Source organism: Hyla sarda, chromosome 9 (genome assembly GCF_029499605.1).
Source record: "Hyla sarda isolate aHylSar1 chromosome 9, aHylSar1.hap1, whole genome shotgun sequence".
NCBI classification, from domain to species: domain Eukaryota; kingdom Metazoa; phylum Chordata; class Amphibia; order Anura; family Hylidae; genus Hyla; species Hyla sarda.
Genome location: NC_079197.1, coordinates 16,297,832 through 16,311,554, shown reverse-complemented (window position 1 = coordinate 16,311,554; position 13,723 = coordinate 16,297,832). Strand labels below are relative to the sequence as shown.

Genomic DNA, 13,723 nt, shown 5'->3' with positions numbered 1-13,723 from the left:
TATGTGAACTGGTATTTCCTGTTTGAGTTTTCTTCTTTTGCCTACAAATCCCATAATTCCATTTTCCTCCCTCCCACACATCGAAACATAAATGAGCTGCATCCATTCAAAAGACCTGTGGTTTTCAATCAGGATAGCCTACAGCTGTTGCATTAGTTGCAGATTGGTCTCTCTCCCACCAAGCGATCGCTCCACATATTGAAGAAGATAGGCTCTCTGTCTTCAGCTGACTAGTGATGTCAGACCTCGGCCGCATTGCAACCTGGGAAAAATCTGAGACAACAGTCATTTTGTTTGCTGTTAAACTTAAATAATGGGGTGAAAATTAGAGATGAGCGAACTTACAGTAAATTCAATTCGTCACGAACTTCTCGGCTCGGCAGTTGATGCCTTTCCTGCATAAATTAGTTCAGCTTTCCGGTGCTCCGGTGGGATGGAAAAGGTGAATACAGTCCTAGGAAAGAGTCTCCTAGGATATCCACTTTTTCCAGCCCACGGGAGCACCTGAAAGCTGAACTAATTTATGCAGGAAAAGCCATCAACTGCCGAGCCGAGAAGTTTGTGACGAATCGAATTTACTCTAAGTCCGCTCATCTCTAGTGAAAATCCCAGAAGCATTGTGAGAAACCCGTCACACACAGGTACAGACACTATATTATGAACTACACTAACTTTACAGCCCCTGTAGCATAGTCAAATAAAAAAAATTCCTGGAACACCCCTTTAAAGGGGTACTCCGCCCCTAGACATCTTATCCCCTATCCAAAGGATAGGGGATAAGATGTTAGATCACCGCGGTCCCGCTGCTGGGGACCCCGGGGATCTCCGCTGCGGCACCCCGCCATCATTACTGCACAGAGCGAGATCGCTCTGCGCGTAATGACGGGCGATACAAGGGCCGGAGCAGCGTGACGCCATGGCTCCGCCCCTCATGACATCACGGCCCGTCCCCTTAATGCAAGTCTATGGCAGGGGGCTTGACGACCGCCACGCCCCCTCCCATAGACTTGTATTGACGGGGGCGGGCCGTGACGTCACGAGGGGCGATGCCGTGACGTAACGATGCTCCGGCCCCTGTATTGCCCGTCATTACGTGCAGAGCGATCTCGCTCTGCGCAGTAATGATAGCGGGGGTGCTGCAGCAGCGATCCCCGGGGTCCCCAGCGAACTGACATCTTATCCCCTATCCTCTGGATAGGGGATGAGATGTCTAGGGGCGGAGTACCCCTTTAACTTTCTGGAGCCAGTTGATATGAAAAAAAATGTTTTTCCACCGGAGTGCCCCTTTAATTTATCTACACCCCGCCCTTCAGGACGTGTGCTCGGAGGAGGGGGGTCTGTTTTTCTGGTATTCGGGGCTCCTTGGAGAATTTCTTGTGTAGAAGGCATTTCCTCCTCATCGCTATCCAGCTGCGTAAGACCTCCCCAGTCCTCGCTGGTTTCCTGGACTCATCAGATCGTGTTGGTTGTCAGAGTCGGGCAGAGCAATCTGGACAGCTGTCCTCTCCTCATCGCCTCTGACTTCAGACTCTTCCTCTCTCTCTCTCCTTCTGCCTATAAACAGCCAATCTTCTCCAGAGGACCAAAATCTGGATTCCCGTCACCGTCTGACCGGTCCCAGCTCCGTGTCGGCCCGTACTGCTGTCGTATCGCTTTGTCGCACGCTCGGAGCTTCGTCTGAGCCGGCGCTCTTGGACACAGGCTAAGAGAAGTCTTCGAGGAAGGGGAAAAGAAGACGACTGAGAAAGATGAAGGTTCTGCAGATGATTCTTCTCGTTCTCTGTCTCCGCATGGGACATTTAGGTAAGTCTGTGACATTTATCAACGTGAGGTCTGTGTCCTTATATATAGTGCTGTATAGAGAATGTACGGACTTTGATTCACAATCTAAGTCAGTGTTTCCAAACCAGGGTGCCTCCAGCTGTTGCAAAACTACAATTCCCAGCATGCCCGGACAGCCGAAGGCTGTCCGGGCATGCTGGGAATTGTAGTTTTGCAACAGCTGGAGGCACCCTGGTTGGGGAACACTAATGCAAGTTTTTTTTTAATCTCATACACACACACTCTATAAGACTAAATGATATGGAGCCATAAAACATATAAATATAGCATAGATATGTATATATATATATATATGTATATATATATAGCATATATATATATATATATATATATATATATATATATATATATATATGTATCTGCAAAGCAGAGCAATAGCCATAATAACCTTATGCTTTGTCTATTGTGGTTGGGTTTGTCTGGTAAGAATATTATGGCTACAACTTCTGTACTGGAACTAAAATATAAGGTGGAAACATAGAATGTGTCGGCAGATAAGAATCATTCATCCCATCTAGTCTGTCCAATAATCTATGAATAGGGACTATGTATAGTCCCTATCCCTATCTTATATGAAGGATAGCCTTATGCTTATCTCTATCTTATATGAAGGATATCCTTATATATATCCCTATATATGAAGCATAGCCTTATGCCTATCCCTATCTTATATGAAGGATAGCCTTATGCCTATCCCTATCTTATATGAAAGATATCCTTATGCCTATCCCTATCTTATATGAAGGATAGCCTTATACCTATCCCTATCTTATATGAAAGATATCCTTATGCCTATCCCTATCTTATATGAAAGATAGTCTTATGCCTATCCCTATCTTATATGAAGGATAGCCTTATACCTATCCCTATCTTATATGAAGGATAGCCTTATGCCTATCACTATCTTAGATGAAGGATAGCGTTATATATATCCCTATCTTATATGAAGGATAGCCTTATGCCTATTTCTATCTTATATGAAGGATATCCTTATGCCTATCACTATCTTAGATGAAGGATAGCCTTATGCCTATCACTATCTTAGATGAAGGATAGCCTTATGCCTATTTCTATCTTATATGAAGGATAGCCTTATGCCTGTCCCTATCTTATATGAAGGATAGCCTTATGCCTATCCCTATCTTATATGAAGGATAGCCTTATGCCTATCACTATCTTAGATGAAGGATGGCCTTATACCTATCTCTATCTTATATGAAGGATAGCCTTATGCCTATCTCTATCTTATATGAAGGATAGCCTAATGCCTATCCCATTCATGCTTAAACTCCTTCACTGTATTTGCAGCGACCACTTCTGCAGGAAGTCTATTCCATGTATCCACTACTCTCTCAGTAAAGTGATATTCCCTGATATTACTGCAGAACCCTTTCCCCTCTAATATAAACTTTGTCCTCTTGTGGAAATAAGTTGACAGAATCTTAGTGATTGTTGTCCTGATGTGTTGTGACTACTAGCTCTAGTACTACTACTCTCAGCTTTATATAGCAGCTGAAAGAGTCTTTTGTTACATTGAGATGTGATTTTCCTTCTGGTGGGATTAAGACACTAGAATACTCCTAGACCTACAAGTCCTACATGGCAGTACCGCTCTCTGCTTTCTATCATATGGCTTCAATCTGCATTTGTTCCATTACCTCTTGGGACTCGTAGCCGATAAGATCTTGTGGGAAATTTGTTGTTGAATTTTGAGTTAAACAGTCCCAGAATTTTGGGAGGATGATTGCCATCAAGTCAAGGAAATACCCAGGAGGACCATGCTATGCATGCAAACAGATGGTTCGTAGTTTGGGAGGAATTTTTTCAGACTGTAAAGGCAAAACAGGAACTAAATACTTAAAATTGAGAACATGAGAACTCAAAATGAGAACAAAATGCTTAAAATGAAGAGCATGAGGGGTCACCGACCTCTCTGACCTAGCTTGTTGCTTCAACTTTATCCTATATGCTGTTCCTTAGCTCAGAAGTATCACCCGCTATCGTTGTCCAAGACATCATGTGGTGGATTCTAGTGCCAAAAAGTCAAGATGACTTGTACATCAAAAGTCATAGAGTAAGTAATAGTGTACTGCACGATACACAAGTGGGTATTCCATGGCCCTCGCTGGCATCCCGGGAATTAGATCAGGGAGATCGAGTACAATAAATAATGCATAAGCTTCATTCAGACAACGTGTTTCGAGAGAAACGTTCTCTCTTCGTCAAGTCCACAGGGAACCAATATTTAGGTGATGGTGGAATAATTCCAAACCAATGAACTCTCACTGCCTGCATGTCTTTGTAGATCTACAGCTCATTGCGGAACATCACCCTGAACCATCGTGGTCAGGTCCATGATCCAGGCCAATCTTCGGTAGGAGACAACCAACTAAATGTTAACCGTGTCTCACAGTATTGGAAGATATCAGTCATGTTTGTGTATTTTGTAAGAAAAAAAAAAGAGTGGAGATTGGACTGGATCATAGATATGGTGGTCATATTATAGATATGGTGGTCATGTTATAGATATGTGGTCATGTTATAGATATGGTGGTCATATTATAGATATGTGGTCATGTTATAGAAATGGTGGTCATGTTATAGAAATGGTGGTCATATTATAGATATGGTGGTCATATTATAGATATGGAGGACATGTTATAGAAATGGTGGTCATGTTATAGAAATGGTGGTCATGTTATAGATATGGTGGTCATGTTATAGAAATGGTGGTCATATTATAGATATGGTGGTCATATTATAGATATGGTGGACATGTTATAGATATGTGGTCATGTTATAGAAATGGTGGTCATGTTATAGATATGTGGTCATGTTATAGATTTGGTGGTCATGTTATAGAAATGGTGGTCATGTTATAGAAATGGTGGTCATATTATAGATATGTGGTCATGTTATAGATATGGTGGTCATATTATAGATATGGTGGACATGTTATAGATATGTGGTCATGTTATAGAAATGGTGGTCATGTTATAGATATGTGGTCATGTTATAGATTTGGTGGTCATGTTATAGAAATGGTGGTCATATTATAGATATGGTGGTCATATTATAGATATGTGGTCATGTTATAGATATGGTGGTCATATTATAGATATGTGGTCATGTTATAGAAATGGTGGTCATGTTATAGAAATGGTGGTCATATTATAGATATGGTGGTCATATTATAGATATGGAGGACATGTTATAGAAATGGTGGTCATGTTATAGAAATGGTGGTCATGTTATAGATATGGTGGTCATGTTATAGAAATGGTGGTCATATTATAGATATGGTGGTCATGTTATAGAAATGGTGGTCATATTATAGATATGGTGGTCATATTATAGATATGGTGGACATGTTATAGATATGTGGTCATGTTATAGATTTGGTGGTCATGTTATAGATAAGGTGGTCATGTTATAGATATGGTGGTCATATTATAGATAAGGTGGTTATATTATAGATATTGTGGTCATATTATAGATATTGTGGTCATATTATAGATATGGTGGTCAAATTATAGATATGGTGGTCATGTTATAGATATTGTGGTCATATTATAGATAAGGTTGTCAAATTATAGATATGGTGGACATATTATAGATATGGTGGACATGTTATAGATATGGTTGTCATATCATAGATAACGTGGTCATATTATAGATAAGGTGGTCATATTATAGATATGGTGGTCATGTTATAGAAATGGTGGTCATGTTATAGAAATGGTGGACATATTATAGATATGGTGGTCATGTTATAGATATGGTGGTCATATTATAGATATGGTGGTCAGATAATAGATAAGATGGTCATATTATAGATATGGTGGTCATATAGAAATGGTGGTCATGTTATAGATATGGTTGTCATATCATAGATATGGTGGTCATATTATAGATATGGTGGTCATATTATAGATATGGTGGTCATATTATAGATATGGTGGTCATGTTATAGATAAGTTTGTCATGTTATAGAAATGGTGGTCATATTATAGATATGGTGGTCATATTATAGATATGGTGGTCATATTATAGATATGGTGGTCATGTTATAGATATGGTGGTCATGTTATAGATATGGTGGTCATGTTATAGATATGGTAGTCATATTATAGATAAGGTGGTCATGTTATAGATACGGTGGTCATTCCATAGATATAGTGGTCATATTATAGATAAGTTTGTCATATGATAGATATGGTGGTCATGTTATAGATATGGTGGTCATGTTATAGATATGGTGGTCATTCCATAGATATAGTGGTCATGTTATAGATATGGTGGTCATATTATAGATAAGGTGGTCATATTATAGATATGGTGGTCAAATTATAGATATGGTGGTCATATTATAGATATGGTGGACATGTTATAGATATGGTTGTCATATCATAGATAACGTGGTCATATTATAGATAAGGTGGTCATATTATAGATATGGTGGTCATATAGATAAGGTGGTCATTTTATAGAAATGGTGGTCATGTTATAGAAATGGTGGACATATTATAGATATGGTGGTCATGTTATAGATAAGGTGGTCATATTATAGATATGGTGGACATGTTATAGACATAGTGGTCATGTTATAGATATGGTAGTCATATTATAGATAAGGTGGTAATACTATAGATAAGGTTGTCATATTATAGATAAGGTGGTCATATTATAGATATGGTGGTCATGTTATAGATATGGTGGTCATATTATAGATATGGTGGTCATATTATAGATATGGTGGTCAGATAATAGATAAGATGGTCATATTATAGATAAGGTGGTCATATAGAAATGGTGGTCATGTTATAGATATGGTTGTCATATCATAGATATGGTGGTCATATTATAGATATGGTGGTCATATTATAGATATGGTGGTCATGTTATAGATAAGTTTGTCATGTTATAGAAATGGTGGTCATGTTATAGAAATGGTGGTCATATTATAGATATGGTGGTCATGTTATAGATATGGTGGTCATGTTATAGATATGGTGGTCATGTTATGGATATGGTAGTCATATTATAGATAAGGTGGTCATGTTATAGATACGGTGGTCATTCCATAGATATAGTGGTCATATTATAGATAAGGTGGTCATATTATAGATAAGGTGGTCATATTATAGATATGGTGGTCATATGATAGATATGGTGGTCATGTTATAGATATGGTGGTCATGTTATAGATATGGTGGTCATGTTATAGATATGGTGGTCATGTTATAGATATGGTGGTCATGTTATAGATATGGTGGTCATGTTATAGATATGGTGGTCATTCCATAGATATAGTGGTCATGTTATAGATATGGTGGTCATGTTATAGATAAGGTGGTCATATTATATATATGGTGGTCATATCATAGATAAGGAGGTCTCCTGGACAGTTCTAAATCAAGTCCTTTGAAGCAAGCGCATATATCCAAATGAATCCCCCAATGCATCCCTGAAGAATAGGTCTGGGTAAGTTGTCTGGGTAAGTTGTCCATGATGAGATATAAAAACTCTTCTATATCCCTATGGATAGACAGGGGTAATTCAATGGATCTTCTGGGTAAAACATGTATTTATTAGTCACGATTTAGGTGCAATGTAGAGATATTGGTAACAGCCTAAGTAACCCATACATTCAAATAAACAAAATCAAAAACCAAATAAGCTCAGAAATTAGTCTTAAAAACTCTAAATACAATTTGTACCGACGTCTTTGTTGGTAAATAAGGCCTCCTGTATAGAGAAACTAGTGTCCTACATTGCCCTGGTTGGATTTTGGCCCATTCTTCCACACAGTCTACATATCTTGAAGGTTCCTCGGGCCTCTTCTATGAATCATGATCTTCAGTTCTTTCCATAGATTTTCAATTAGATTGAAGTCGTCTGGGCCATTCCTGCTGCCATAATAGCTTATTTTTAGCCTGAATGTTTATACTATGTCCATAGATGGAGAAGGGACGAGTCCTGAGAATGAACGAAAGAGGACAGACTGAAATTCAACATGGCCAACTCTCTTTATTAAAAACAGGGATGCCTGATGGGTTATGAACTGTGGACCTCCAGCTGTTGCAAAACTACAATTGTAGTTTTGCAACAGCTGGAGGTCCACGGTTTGAAGACCACCGGTGTAGAAAGCCTATGGCTGTCCAAGAATGCTTGAAGTTGTAGTTTAGCAAAAGCTGGAGGGCCACATTTTGAAGACCACTGGTGTAGAAACTATCCAAAATAGCTCTCCTCCAAAAGGAAGAAAACTCTCTAGTGCCTCCTTTAGGTAGTTACCTGTAATAGCTAGCAGCCAATCCGTCATGGAACCTTGAGACGTAGCGGTCAGAGGCCCCCATCTGTAGACCGCATCGTTCTGAAGTCAGGGTCCTGGTTTGGTGGGACAGACACCTCTTAAAGGAGTACTGCAGTCTTAGACACTTATCCCTTATAAGTGTCTGATCGCGCAGGAGGGGGGTCCAACCACTGGGACCCCCATCGATCTCCCGGATAGGGACCCGGCATTGCCGCGGCCCTGCGCAGCTAATACACGTGTCATCGACCTCACTGAGGTCGACAACATGCCCTCCTCCATACATGCTGCATCTCCGCTTCTCCCATAGGGATACATGGAGGGGGCCGCGGCATGATGCTGTGACGGTAATGCCTCCTGCATGGGAAGTCTGCGGCAGAGCCAGGGCCCAGTACAGGAGATCACAGGGGGTCCCAGCATTTGGACCCCGATCCTGCAGATAGGGGATAAGTATCTAGGGCTGCAGATCTCCTTTAAAACTATATTGGGTATTGTCTTATAATATAGTCTTAAAGGAACACTAACGCCTATTATGATGTCCATGGCTCTAGCAAATAACCCGCCAAGCCCTCAAAACTATTAATTTTTCATAGTCATAGCTTTTCATAGACGTTTCTTCACCCATTGGTATTTGACCTTGAGCTTCTAATTTTGGCCATGTCCCACTCATATTTTTCTAAGTTTACAACACTAGGTCACTAAGTATCATCCTACAACTTTTATAAATTTTTGTCTTTTTCTAATTCCTCACATGGAACATGCATCCATCCATCTTCGTGCCATGGTGATGGCTTATAGGGTTTGCCTATCTTGGTTTTTATGGCTTGCCCATAGGAAATGCCATGATACTGATCGGTGCGGGTTCCATATCTAGGACCATCATCTAGTACACAATGGGCTTTTTAACCCCTGTTAAAGGGGTATTCCAGGATTTTTTTTTATTTGACTATGCTACAGGGGCAATAAAGTTAGTGCAGTTCATAATATAGTCTGTACCTGTCTCTGATGGTTGGTCTCACATTCTTATGTGATCTTTGCTCTGGATGTTCATTTTTAACAGCATACAAAATGACTCCTGTCTCAGATATTCCCAGGATGCAGTGCAGCCGAGACACATCCTCACTAGTCAGGTGATGACAGGGAGCCTGTTCTGCTTCAATGGGTGGAGTGAGCACAGGGAATTTGCGACAGCTGTAGGCATCCTGATTAGAAAGCACTTGGCTTTTGCATGGAATTTTGCTCTTTTGTGGTTCAATAGGTGGGGTGGCTGATGTGTGGGAGGAAGAAAAGTGGAATTATGGGATTTGTAGTATAAGAAAACTCCAACAGGAAGTATACAGTTCACAAAAAGAAAGCCACAGCGTTTTGGTAATCTCACAGCATGGCCATTTAGCCCAAATACAAGCGGGGATCCTTCCTAAGCATGTCCATTACTCTCTGGCAGGTACGTACTGACATTACCTTATGGTGGAGAACCCCTTTAAATTATTTCTACCCACCACATGCATGGGCCTTTCCAATGAAGTCTAAAAAGAGAGCTGCTTTTCGGGACCCGTAATACCATTAACAAGGGTTCTAGCTCGTTGTGGTTGCCAATGGAAAGTGTCTTACTGAGTAGAGGACTTTGGCTAAGGGACCTTCTTCTTTTGCCAGCATTGTGTGTGTCTGTGTGGTCTTCATGTGTTCTCTACGGTTGAGGTTTCGCTGTCACATTTTTGCAGCCAAGTGCTACAGAAACACAGGATGCGACCACAAATAATAAACAGCTTGTCCGAAATGGGCCCCTATTTCCTGTTGACATGAAAACAATGTATAACGTTATACAGTATGTTTTTGGTTTTTTTCTTATTTCCATTTTTACTTCAGTAACTCCTATAAATAGCACCATGTCTCCTCCGGCATGACTTCCTTTTTACCAGCGTTACCAATATCAGGACTCGATGACCAATTTTTACCAACATGTCTAGTGCTCAGCTATTTAACAGTTATTCACATATAGTAAAAAAGATCACCTAAAGTTCAAGTGGTCTTCAAAAAGACCATTCAAAGGAGAAGGCCAAATTAAGCTGTAGCTCAGTTTTCCCTAAATTGGGGCAAAAATTTGGGTCAGTGCCCTGTGTGTAAAACTAATCTGGCCAAGGCTACGCTTTTTGCCACATTTCCTTGGCACCCAGCACATAGGGCATTTCCCCTTCTTCCCCAGTTTACAATAGATATGTCCCTGGGACCACAATGTATGAGCTAAGGGGTAACGTTAAGATCATGGGTGGTCTTCTCGAAGACATGTTTATATGAATATTAAGATGTCTGTAGAATGTATACCGTATATACTCGAGTATAAGCCCACCCGAATATAAGCCGAGGTCCCTAATTTCACCCCAAAAATTAATGATCTGTTTCGCTGCGGTAAACAGAGCAGCAATAAGTGTCCAGACAATTGAGGTCAGTTATAGAAAACAAGGAAGCAAAACAGAGGAAAGAGCTTTAAGTGCCGTTATCCAGGTGACAGAAAATATTGTTATAGGGTGAGCAGTATATATACCCATCGTGTTGTATTGTGCTGTGGGCACGACACCACCATGCACCTAACACCAAGCAGGATTTACCGCCTCAAGTCACTTGAGCTGCAGTCGGACGTTGGCCGATCCGGCCAACGTCCGACTGCAGCTCAAGTGACTTGAGGCGGTAAATGTAGTCAGAAGGAGGACCCACGGACCTATCAAGGACCTAAGAGGCGTATAAGCTGGTCATACACATAAAATAAATTAATTAAGTCAACAACTATCCCACCCAATCCTGCCCATACACAAACACACTCCGCTTTTAATAAGAGGGAAGAAAGCCAAACACCTCTGGTCACCGAGAACAAGGAAATCGGACATGTCCGATCCTTCTTAAAGGGGTACTCCGGTGGAAAACATTTTTTTTTAGGTCTTTATAAAAGTCAACTGGTGCCAGAAAGTTAAACAGATTTGTAAATGACTTCTATTAAAAAATCTTTACCCTTCCAGTACTTTTTAGCAGCTGTATGCTACAGAGGAAATTGTTTTCTTTTTGAATTTCTTTCTTGTCTCGTCCACAGTGCTCTCTGCTGGCACCTCTGTCCGTGTCAGGAACTGTCCAGAGCAGCATAGGTTTGCAATGGGGATTTTCTCCTGCTCTGGACAGTTTCTGATACGGGCATCAGGTGTCAGCAGAGAGCACTGTGGACAAGACAAAAAAGAAATTAAAAAAGAACAGAATTTCCTCTGTAGCATACAGCTGCTAAAAAGTACTGGAAGGGTAAAGATTTTTTTAATAGAAGTCATTTACAAATCTGTTTAACTTTCTGGCACCAGTTCATTAAAAAAAAAAAAATTTATGTTTTCCACCGGAGTACCCCTTTAAATCTGCCATAGAGGAGAGTCTGGAGGCTTCAGTACACATTAAATACGTGTCAACCAAACGTGACAATTTCAGTAAGACTGGCTGACCATCCAAAGTATCCTTCCAGTACTTATTAGCTGCTGAATACTACAGAGGAAATTATTTTCTTTTTGGAACACAGTGCTCTCTGCTGACATCATGACCACAGTGCTCTCTGCTGACACCTCTGTCCATTTTAAGAACTGTCCAGAGTAGGAGAAAATCCCCATAGCAAACATATGCTGCTCTGGACAGTTCCTAAAATGGACAGAGATGTCAGCAGAGAGCACTGTGGTCATGATGTCAGCAGAGAGCTCTGTGTTCCAAAAAGAAAAGGATTTCCTCTGTAGTATTCAGCAGCTAATAAGTACTGGAAGGATTAAGATTTTTTTAATAGAAGTAATTTACAAATCTGTTTAACTTTCTGGCACCAGTTGATATATATAAAAAGTTTTTCCTGGATAACCCCTTTAAGCCAGAATGTGGCACAAATTTTGGTGCAAATTTACATGATCTGGCGATAAAAGGGGTTTAAAAAAAAAAAATTTCCGCTGGAGTACCCCTTTAATCATTCCAGTACTTATCAGCTGCTGTATGCTCCAGAGGAAGTTGTGTAGTTCTTTCCAGTCTGACCACAGTGCTCTCTGCTGCCAACTCTGTCCATGTCAGGAGCTGTCCGGAGCAGGAGAGCTTTGCTATGGGTATTTGCTCCTGCTCTGGACAGTTCCTGACACGGACAGAGGTGTCAGCGGAGAGAACTGTGGTCAGACTGGAAAGAACTACACAACTTCCTCTGGAGCATACAGCAGCTGATAAGTACTGGAAGAATTAAGATTTATATATAGAAGCAATTTACAAATCTGTAGAACTTTCTGGCACCAGTTTATTTGAAAGCATTTTTTGTTTCCACCGGAGAACCCCTTTAAAGGGGTACTCCGGTGAAAACCTTTTTTCTTTTAAAACTGGTGGTAGAAAGTTAAACATATTTGTAAATTACTTCTATTAAAAAATCTTAATCCTTCCTGTACTTATTAGCTGCTGAATACTACAGAGGAAATTCTTTTCTTTTTGGAATGCTCTCTGATGACATCACGAGCACAGTTCTCTCTGCTGACGTTATTATAATAATAATAACGCTTTATTTATTGTTGTCCTTAGTGGGATTTGAACCCAAGTCCCCAGCACTGCAAGGCAGCAGTGCTAACCACCAAGCCACCGTGCTGCCCTTAGCATACATCTGCTTTGCATGGTTGCTAAAATGGACAGAGATGTCAGCAGAGAGCACTGTGCTCGTGATGTCATCAGTGTTCCAAAAAGAAAGGAATTTCCTCTGTAGCATTCATCAGCTAATAAGTACTGGAAGGATTAAGATTTTTTTTAACAGAAGTCATTTACAAATATGTTTAACTTTCTGCCACCAGTTGATTTAAAAGAAAAAAGGTTTTCACCGGAGTACCCCTTTAAGAACAAACCAGTTCCATCTGCGTTCTGAGAGGTGAAGGTGACATCATTTGACAAGGCCGCTATTTGCTGCGGGCGGTGTGACTGATAAATAGCCGCCAGGAGGAGAGGATATGGAGGAGGGAGCGACATGGTGGAGCCGACACAGCTTTAATTCAGCTGTAATGAATCAAATCATGTCAATGTATGTTCTGTGAGCTCTCCGGCAGATGTGAGGAAGGAAGGCCGCCCTCATTCACCTCACCAGAACCAGGCGCAATGGAAAGTCGCATCTTACGCACTCTGGATTAGGGATGTAAGAAAAAATCGATTCTCGCGATAATCGCGATTTTTTCATTTGCCGATACAGAATCGATTCAAAATATTTTTGAATCGATTCTTTTAGGGATGTGGAATTTTTATCTGCGGACGCCCGGAACAGCATGTCATGTCCTGGGAATCAGGAGATAAAAGTTCCACATTTGTGGAGCCGGGCAGGCCGGATCTGACACGGCTATGGAGCGGGCTCCGACTCGTGCCCACTCCGTACTATGCGACCCCCGGCTGATTTCAGTAGCCGGGGGCCGCCGCTAATAGCCAGCATGCGACAATCGCCGCGGCTGGCTATTAAAGGAGTATCCGGTGCGCACTTTTCTCATTTTATCCTATCCAGGCTGCAAAATAAAACGCACTTTATCTTACCTGCCAACGAGCCCCCGGAGCTCC

General features: G+C 40.9%; 1 protein-coding gene and 1 long non-coding RNA gene across 2 annotated transcripts in view; one reads left to right on the top strand and one right to left on the bottom strand.

The window, feature by feature from the left end:
- Positions 1-1,365: 1,365 nt before the first annotated feature.
- The window catches only part of ENG (endoglin), a 51,979-nt gene continuing 39,621 nt past the window's right edge, over positions 1,366-13,723 (top strand). Inside the window, exon 1 of the mRNA XM_056540444.1 lies at positions 1,366-1,803. Within this exon, the coding sequence (XP_056396419.1) occupies positions 1,749-1,803 (55 nt within the window). The 5' untranslated portion in view covers positions 1,366-1,748. The remainder of the gene's footprint in view (positions 1,804-13,723) is intronic.
- The window catches only part of LOC130291562 (uncharacterized), a 30,206-nt gene continuing 25,912 nt past the window's right edge, over positions 9,430-13,723 (bottom strand). The window contains exon 4 of the long non-coding RNA XR_008847960.1: positions 9,430-9,943. This is a non-coding gene — a long non-coding RNA (uncharacterized LOC130291562). The remainder of the gene's footprint in view (positions 9,944-13,723) is intronic.